The sequence below is a fragment of the Falco naumanni genome, chromosome 5, assembly GCF_017639655.2.
Source record: "Falco naumanni isolate bFalNau1 chromosome 5, bFalNau1.pat, whole genome shotgun sequence".
Taxonomy (NCBI): domain Eukaryota; kingdom Metazoa; phylum Chordata; class Aves; order Falconiformes; family Falconidae; genus Falco; species Falco naumanni.
Genome location: NC_054058.1, coordinates 68,646,488 through 68,655,993, shown reverse-complemented (window position 1 = coordinate 68,655,993; position 9,506 = coordinate 68,646,488). Strand labels below are relative to the sequence as shown.

At 44.7% G+C, this 9,506-nt stretch overlaps 1 protein-coding gene across 1 annotated transcript; it reads left to right on the top strand.

Moving 5' to 3' along the window:
• The first annotated feature begins 234 nt into the window (after positions 1-234).
• On the top strand, positions 235-5,349 carry LOC121089367 (E3 ubiquitin-protein ligase RBBP6-like). Its single transcript, XM_040596568.1, has 3 exons — positions 235-405; positions 2,649-2,748; positions 5,292-5,349. The coding sequence occupies exons 1-3, from the start codon at positions 240-242 to the stop codon at positions 5,347-5,349; spliced, it is 324 nt and encodes a 107-aa protein (XP_040452502.1). The 5' UTR covers positions 235-239.
• The last annotated feature ends 4,157 nt before the right edge of the window (positions 5,350-9,506 follow it).

Here is a 9,506-nt window from a genome sequence, read left to right as displayed (position 1 = left end):
TCCGCCCGGGTTGCCATAGCGAGCAGCTTGGCCTGGCAGCGCTGGTGCGAGGAGGGAGCGGAGGCCGAGCCAGGGCCTGTCGCCATCGTCCTCCCACCGGGGCTGCGAGGAGGAGCCGGCGGGCTCAGCCCGCGCTGCTGGCCCCAGCCCCTCGGTGGGGCCCTGACCTGCTGTGGGGGCCGCGAGGCCAGCTGCTGCGTGAGGTGCCATCGCGGAGCGGGCACCGCCTGGCCCCGGCCATGTCGTGTGTCCACTACAAGTTCTCCTCCAGGCTGAGCTCTGATGTGGTCACCTTTCACGGCCCCCACATCTCCCTGCGCGACCTCAGGCGCCAGATCATGGGCCGCGAGAGGCTGAAGGCGACCCGCTGCGACCTGCAGGTCACCAACGCCCAGACCATGGAAGGTGCGTGGGGGCGGCGGGCGCGGGGACCGGGGACCGGCCGCTGGCGGCGGCGCAGGCGCCAGTGAGGCGGTTGGGCCGCGGCCCGGCAGCGGTGACTTGTGCTGGGGCCTCAGAGCTGCTCTTCCGTGGTTGTGCGCTGGCAGCTGCCGTCAGGGCTGTGTGCGCAGCCAGGCACAGCAGCGTACGGGGTCCGTGTGCGACACCGCGCGTGGAAGAGGTTTGGTTTCTGGGAGCCCTTCTAGGTAAAACGAGAAGGGAATGTGGGACAATGCCTTGTCATCACAAACCTGCCAGATTTCTTTGAAAGCCGGCAGAGAAGGCTGAACGTGATAGAAAAGGAGTGGGTGCTAATTTAAAGGGGGAAAAAGTGGGTTTGGTGACTGAAATTTGTCTTCAGGCTACTTTTACTCCACCGCATTGGAAAAGTGGTGCTTGGCTGCTGCAGAAACTGCTCAGCAGCAACGTTTGGGTCAAGAGTGTATCTGTGAGTGAGAATCTATGCAGACCCTGGAAGCCATCTTGTCACGAGCGTTCGGTCTAAAGTATACTTGGCATTTCTTGCCAATAACAGCTTCTTTCCTGCACCAAAGACATTTTCATTCAGATGCTATTGAGCATCATTTCTTCATTTCTTTCAAACGGTGCATTTTTGTCGTGGTCTACTGCGTGTTAGACGGTGTCAGGAGGGCAGTAGTGAAGTTTTATGGCAGATCAGTTTATGGGTGAAATATACCTCAAAATGTTCTTAGAGAAGCCCTAAGTTCTTTTGAATCTGAGAAATGGTGCTTGATTCTCAGAGAACGGTAATGGTTTTGTATTACTAGCGTGCTGTTTCAGCTTGGTAACCTACCGTCTGGCAAAGCTTTGCAATGTGATTAAAGACTTTGGAATATGACATGTCAGAAATAAAAAGACTTGGAAACCGTTCTCCATTCCTTAAACATTCAAATTTTATCGGTTGGTTTTTTTTCCTTTTTCTGTGGTTTCTGTGACATTCCCACAACAGTCTTGTCTTTACAATGTGTACTCATAGGATTTTTTCCTCTCCCTCTTTGATGTATTAAAACTGAAACAGAATGACATGCCTGCTGCGGTAACTGTAACTTTGGCCCCAGCCTTCTCCAGTGGTTGGGCCCTAAACACGCTGTTTACCTACAGATGGGTAAAGTATGTTCAGGAGAGTATCTGTGAGCAGACTTAACAGCACGGTGTTAGGGGTCTTGGGGGGTGTTACGGGATCGCGTGTCATATACAGCGGTAGAGACAGACATGCAGGTAGAGGCAGACGTACAGGTTGTGACACAGATGCTTACTGGAACTTCTGTAAGGGTGTTTTCCCTGTGAAAATGCAAAAATCCCCCAGCGGTTGTCAGAGCAAAGCTAAGGAATACAATTCAGTGTCAGACACATGTATGCCAGATTTTGGGGTTTTATACATAACGGTGAATTTCCGTTTTTATTGAACAGCATCTACGTGCTTAAAAGTCCACCTTCAGAAGATGAAGGAAAGAACTAGGCCTGGATGTCCTGCCTAAAGGGGGTTCTTGGAGATCTTCCCTGTGGAGATATGGTCGTGGGTTTTATAACTTTGTGCAGGAGTCCTGGCTAAATGTTGGCATGATCTTGGAAAGACCCTTCAGTGAACCCTGAGTGAAGATGGCCAACTTGTTCAGATTTTTCCGAGCTGCGTGATCACGGAAATCTCGTAATAGAAGCAATGCTAATAGAAGCTAAAAGTAAACAGGATTTTGCACATCCTGGGGGAAAAAAAAAAAAAAGAGATGGACTCTTTTTGAAGATGGTGGGAAGGCAAAATGGATGGTTGGATGTGTTTTAAAAGGTGGGAGGCGGGGTGGGGTGTCCTCTTCCGGCTGCTCGTATTATAGAGACATGTTCTAGGGTTTTTGTAAGCTAACAGGAGCAAAAGCAATGGAAGTTAGATCAGGACAAGATCCTCATGCTTTAGCAGACTCTGCTTTAGTGACTTTAGAGACCAGTTTTGCTGTTGGCATTGAAACGATTCAAAAAAAATGGAAAAGATTTTGCTGCTTGTGTTTGACTATCAGACCTGAAGATTTCTGGAAAGGTCTGTGAGTGTGTGGAGATGATAAAAGCATGACGCTGTGTGTAAAAACGTTGCTTTTTCTATCTGCAAAGGGGTTCCCTGAGTGCTATGTCATGACATATTAATATCACTCTTACAAACTGACTGATGCTTTCTCTGTATTGGATGCTGTTTCCAGAATACACAGATGACAATGCCCCTGATTCCAAGGAACTCATCGTAACTGTTAGGAGAGTCCCTGTTAGAGGAGTTAAAGCTACCGGCAAGACAGACCTTGGGTAAGTAGCCATACCGCGTTGTGTTCTTTGGGAGGGGTTTCAGTGTGTTCACCTTCTTTGTGGCTGTCGGTTTACGGAGGCATTCCGGTTGTATCTTTCTTGTTAAAGCTGCTGTTAAATTGTGTTGTGACAGGGCAGATTTGAAGGTATCTGTCCCAAAGCAGACTTAGATTTTTCAGCCCGCTGGGACGTGGCATTCAAAGTCCAACAGTGGTGGCTGTTCTGATGTTTGAATTGAGTTTGTTCTTGGGGTTGGTTTTTCCGAGAGTCAAGTTCTCCATCCTGTTTCCTCTAAGCAGAGAGATTCTTTATTGTATGCTTTTGCTTGTATTGCTTTTAGAGTAAACGGAGAGACACATTGCAGTGTGAACTGGTGATTTGTTCCCATCTGCCAGCAGTCCGAGGCTCCGTGTTTGCCTGCTTCCTTTGTTTGGGGGCGGGGGGGCAGGGTATTCTTACACCCCGGGGGGGGGGTGGCGGGGCTGCATGCTATCTCCAGAGGAAGGACTGAGAGTGGCCAGCTGGCAAACCGTGCAAACAAGAAGTTTCATTCTTAAGTGATTCCTATTAGTGTCCTAAAGACAATGCCTGTGTCGGGCAAGAGAAAAAGAGCAACGTCCTAAAGCGTATTGCCTTTTGTGCCAGGACGGTGAAGGAACAGTTGATCTTTTCCAAACCTGAAGCTCAGAAAGCAGTTGAGCACATTCCCAAATGTTGGTAGTTACCTTTCTAAGTTTGATTTCACCCTAAGCTGCTCTCTGTGCTCCAGGTATTACTGCTGTATTCCTCAGATTTATGGAGGACAGAGAATCTGATTACAATTGCAGATATTCAAATGTAAGCCTGACTACAGCATTGTTGCTGTCATCGATGTATTCGTACAGTCCAGTTCTGTATCAGCTGCATCAGCATGGTTTGAATGGTCATGTTTTCCAGCCTTCTTCAAGACAGACCTCTCCTCCACCATGAGTAGATATTACTGACTTGTGGTTTTGCCGTGTCTTTCTAATGTTAGTTCTCAATTAATAAAGTACACCGGCGAGTTTCAGCGTGTCTCAAACAAACAGTACAGCAGCATCCTAGTACCCATGAAGCATCTGCAAGCAAACCCCCCTGAATTTATGTGGCTCTCCTGTAAGCTTTGGGCATATTAGTGCTTCCCAGCACTACCAAGAGTTTCTAGATGCCACAGCACTGTGCTGCTAAGCATGGCCTTGTTTGGGGGGTTAATTTAGATGGGGATGCTTAGTGCTGTCTTGTCAATATATACTCCATTTCTGGTTGGATGGCACCCTCTCCTGGTGTTGGCATGCTGCCCTAAAATGAGAGGCTAGGTGCCACTAGCATCAAAGATCCAAGAAATACCTGCACGTGGGGATAAGGGATGAATGCCGCTGCTCTGCTAAAGTTGCAAATGGATCGGGCAGGTCAGCTTTCTATTCCTTCAGCTGGAAACCATTGTGGAAACAACTGGTAGAGTCGTTAGTGTTTGGGAATGGTGAATGCATGCTGTCATGGTGGAGAGGCCTTCAGGAATGCGTTAGTCACCTTGTAGTATCTTCCTCAAGGCAAGTGGGTGGAAGAAACCGTGGTGTGGGAATCTAAAGCTTTTCCTCGCGCTTCCTCATCTTCAGGAGGTACGTGGCTGTACTTGCGAGCCTGGTGGTGGTGTAGCAGTGGCAGGAAGTATGAGCCTTTCTATTTGTGCCGGAATTGCACAGCAGCCTTTGGGTTGCCTCTGCTCGTGGGACGCTTTGGATGATGTATGAATTGTTTGTTAACTAGATCGGCGGTTGCATGTTTGATTCATGAGTAGCGTGCAGGTACAGACCAATGAGTATGTGGGATCTCGGCAAGGGCTTGTGTGTCATAAGCGTTTATTAAAATATTGTAGCATGTTCAAGATGTTCTTAAAGCAAGTTCTGGTAATCAAGACTTTTTTTCTTATTTTTTTAACACAGGCCTCCTCGATCACAGAAAATCCTAGGAACTGCTTTCAGGTGATGTTTCTACTGCTATTTGTAGTCACTTTAGGCTAAGTATGGTAGGTACCTGAACACAGTGCTTGGGCTTCCACCAAGAAACACTTTTCTACAGACAACTGTTCTTGTTTTGTCAGAGGAGTGTAGAAACCAAAGTGCTCTATCTGGTACCTATTTGTGATAGTGGGGCTATACAGATTGCCTGAAGGTGCCTTCGTGTTTGGATGGCTGACTATTCAAGAACAGAAAACTGTAGCACAGTCTTCACAGTTTTGGTACTTAGAGGGCAGAAAGAAAGTATGTGAGGACTTCTTCTTGCACTGCTGTATTCTGTATCTTAGAGTCATTGGGGACAAAGAAGGAATGGGATTTTGGTCTTTATTTCAGTTGCACTGAATGTACCAGGAGAGCGCACTTTATGTATAGAAATAAATTTCCACATTCATAAGACTACCAGAACACAATGTTTTGATGTTCAGGTTTTATAAACTGTTTTCACTGCTTTATGTTGGTTTCAAGTGCTTTATTTTAAGTTCTGATCATCTTTCTTTCTTCTTCTAGAAGTCGAACTGAGCCAGCGAGTAGAACATCAAAAGAGGTATGTAAAAACACAAGCTGAAACTTTTTTCTACATGCTGCACCTAAGTCTAAGAAGTGTAGCCTTGTACTAACTCTTTTTATATATATAAAAATATATAAAATATATATGTTTTATATATAATATTTATAATATATATATAAAACATATTTTCCAGTGAAACATAGTGTATGCTGTAAATCCAATGTATTTGATTCAGCATAGTGAAAACTGAGCAATGCCAACATTTGCGCGGTTCTAATGTGAATAATGGTATTTGTGCCTAGTAAGGCATTGCATTTCGTACTGAATAGGCTAGACTATTTCTTGTATGACTGTGTGTTGTACCGATAATGTATGCTCATTTGTAGAGCTTGTAGGTTCAAGGTTTGCACCACTGAACTTGGTACACCACCACTTTGAATTTACATTTGGAAAAGGGGCAGCATTTTTCTTCCGGTCAGAAAACACTGTTGTTCTGCTGCTAAGACATGAATAAGTAACTCGAGGAGATACTTGACTCGTAATGGCCTAGATCTCCATTTGGCCCTTGGGGGGAATGCTACGTGCCACGATGCATTTCAAAATAGCCCTCATAGTACAAACATTGCTTTGTGGTGGTGTTTGGTTTTCATCTGTAAGTATAACTGCTTGTTCTTCACTAGAATGGAGTGAGGCATTACACGAGCTCTAGGTCACTGGATCTGATCACTTTGTAAGCTCTTAGGATAACTTAATCTAGAAATTCGTGAACCTGGGGTCTAATTAAAGTAAACGAAAGACAGCGCAAAAACTATACTGCGTTCATGTATCACACCTGTGTGCATTTAGTAAATGATGAGCTATTAACTGATTAATTTATAAACTGCACTGACAATGTTTCCTGTAGTGACACTTCCTTCTCAAATAAACGGAAATAATTTTTTTAGATCCTTTCGAGCTGCAAATGGACAGCTTCCTTGACCCTCCGTCTTTTAAGCAGTTGTGAGCATTTGACAAGGGTCCCCCTCTGAGGTATTCTGAGCAATAGGTTGATCTCAGGAGGGGTTGGTTGCTTTAGTTTCTTCTCCTTAACAACGTAGGCATACTTAAGCTGTTTAAGGATTGGACTTTGTTTTGAACAAGTATAAATTCCACTGGCTTGGAGATGGCTCTTCCGGTGACGCTCAGAGGATATAGCGCAGGCTTTCATACAGCAGTAGGGGTGAACTATTGCTCTGTTTTGATTGTAGAACTTGAATATGTGTTTAATTTTTCTGAATAGGTTGGCGACCCTTCTGCACCTCTTTCTCTGGCCCAGCTTATTAAGGTATGCTTAGATGTACTTGCTTGTGAAATAGTGTTTGTAAACCTTACACTGTGCTCTCTAGCTGGATAACTGCTGTAATATGAGCAAAACATTAATTGTTAATAATTCAGAGTGTTTCTCCTAACTTTAAAATGTTACTTTGATACTATCCTGTAGAGAGTAGTTCCCAGCTTGGGAAGAGGGAAGGGGAGCACCTTACTGGCCTCAGTGTAATGCTGCAGTGTTACCCATCTGCAAGACACAAAGAAGCAGCACTTCAGAAGCTGTTTACCATTTTTCATACGTCCCGCTCATTGTTCATTGGAAACTAACACAATTTTTACAGCAGGATTTAATTGGCTGTAAGTTATGGACATTTCTAGGGCCTTTGCAACAGCCAGAACAGACGTGTTTCTGGAACATGGACAATTGCATGGCTGTTTTTGAATTTCTAGTCATTACAGTTACAGGTCCATTCTTTGAATGGTGCGGGACTGCCTGAATTGTGGCATACAGACAGAGGACGACGCAACCTAATTTGTTTACGTGCAGACTGTGCAAACTGTGCAAGAGCACCTAATTGTTGATAGGACTGTGCCAGTGTTTATGCGAGGCACATCAGCAGACGTGACTGCCTGAAAGCATGTTTTGTAATGGAACTGCTGGCATTTTGTGCTCAGCAACGTGTAACGTTGTCTGGGGAAACGCTAGTGATTGCACTTGGTGAAGAGGCGTAGTGCTAGCCACAGAAGTGATTAAAAACATAGTCTTTAAAGTTACAAAGACTAGAGAAGGCAGGGCCTAACGCAGAGGAGCTAGTTCTTTCCTCTGAAAATGAAGGCCAGAGCTCATTTCCACGAGAAAGAAATCTCTTCCCACTGGGAACGTCTTTCCTCGCTCACTGCAGAAATTTAATTGTGTTAATTAACATTTTGCGGCAGGGTGGGGGTGGGGGTGTGTGCAGAATTAGTTTGGGAAGCAGCCACCAAAAGACATTGGCCTCCCTCTGGGCTGTCCCTTGGTTCTGTAAAGGCATGTGAAATTTACTCTAAAATGTGGAAATCTGTCCAAGCTTTTGAGAAATTCAAAGATTTCAGAAACACGGAGATAGGTAACAAAGCAGCTCCGAACTGTTACCCTGACCTCTTTAGTGCAGGCTGGCACAGGAGGCAATGTGTAGTAAGAACTTTTCTGCGCTGCTATGACTATGTATTGAATGCCATAGTTGAATGTCGGCCTGTTCCTAGGAATGTGTTGTGGGGTTTGGGTGTGTTTTGTAAACCATTTGGGTTCAGACAAATCAGTCAAGTGTCTATAAAAGTTCTCTGCAAATGTTACTGGAAATGATTTCATAGATGGCGATCTGGATTATGTTCCTGCGTATATGGAACAGCTATTTAATAACATGTGGAAACTAGTTGGTTGCTTTTGTGAGTGAATGCATGTAAAAAGGAAAACATGAGCAGTTGGTCTGTAGGATAGGTGCTTGAAGTTCCATATAATGTACAGTCACCCCCTTTGACCCTGCTTGTATCTGGACTAGTGTGTAATAGAAACATTTGAAGAAGTACTGTGTAAAAAAAAACCATCTGGCTTCCATAGTTCGAAGATCTAGTTCTGCGTAAGGTTTATATTACAATTTGCGTGTTAAAAGGACAGTGCCAACTGGAAAAAAATTGTAGTTCAGTCACTTCCTATGAAGAAGCGAGTGGCGGCGGGGGAGGGGGCGGAACCGTGCGGTTTGGACTGCCTACAGCACACGATGGTCAGATGTCTGCTGAAAAGAATCTTTTGTCTTGCTGAGGGATTATAGAAAGCTTGATTCCTTTTAATGCTTCTGGGTCTGAAGCTGAATTTCAGCAAGCAAAACCAACTGCCACGACTCTGAAGTTGTGTGTCCTTTTGACGCTGCAGAATGTAAATACTGCTACTTGCACACATCTTTCTCGGCTAAATGTACCGTGGCTAGCTTCTTTGACTAGTCTGGGGCTTAAAGACCAGCTTCAAAATGCTGGCTGGTGTGCTTTTCTCTACACATAGCTTCAGTCCGCTTGGACAAAACTTGGCTTGGCTTCACAAGTCTTTATGTAAGGTACAAAGAGAGCCTATTTGTAGCCTAATGTGTGTGTCAAATAACCATTACCTGTTAAACAGACTGCCAACCTGGCTGAAGCCAATGCTTCCGAAGAGGATAAGATAAAGGCGATGATGATACAGTCCTGCCATGAATACGATCCATCCAAGTAAGTATCAAATGTGGTCTTCAAAGGTTATGGAAAAAGTATGGAGATGTTTCTTTTAAGAAGAGAGACACATGCATACCTTTTCCTTTTTTTCCCCAAACCTTCTAGTTACTTGAGGGAACCCTTGGATCTGCCTCCACCATCATCCAGTTGCTTTTGCTGTGGAAAACCTGGCCACTATGCCAAGAACTGCCCGGTAAATAGGGTAAGATTGGGGCAGGCCTCTGGTGTTACCGAGCTTTTAGGGTTTTTTACCTTGGCATTTATGTGACAAAGACATGAACACTCCCAGTAAGAATTGTTTCTCTCGGGGCGAAATGTTACATGGCAATGTTGCAAAGCCCTTCCAAATTCAAGGGAAACCTGGAATTCTAAATGTGAAACTTTTTTTTCTCTAGGTCACAGACATTAAAGATGTCCATAGATCTTTCTCAGTGAACTGTCATACATATTTGTATCTATTTCAATAGTACTGGAAATTTTCCTGGTTCTAACTCTTTCTAATGACAGTTCAAAGTTGTTGGTATTTCCTCTAAAAACAAGAGGTTTCTGTTGCCCCCGTCTATTGAGTATCTGTCAGTTTTAACTACAGAAGCCTCTGGCTGAATATTCGTGCCGTTTAACATCAGTCCCTGAATGTACATGCAGGAGGGATGAATTCAGCCTTC

Bases quoted from the DNA above. Each gene is read 5' to 3' on its own strand.
- LOC121089367 (XM_040596568.1), top strand. From the start codon at position 240: ATGTCGTGTGTCCACTACAAGTTCTCCTCCAGGCTGAGCTCTGATGTG. The intron at 406-2,648 runs GTGCGTGGGGGC...TGCTGTTTCCAG, and splicing joins CAACGCCCAGACCATGGAAG to AATACACAGATGACAATGCC. The intron at 2,749-5,291 runs GTAAGTAGCCAT...TTCTTCTTCTAG, and splicing joins ACCGGCAAGACAGACCTTGG to AAGTCGAACTGAGCCAGCGA.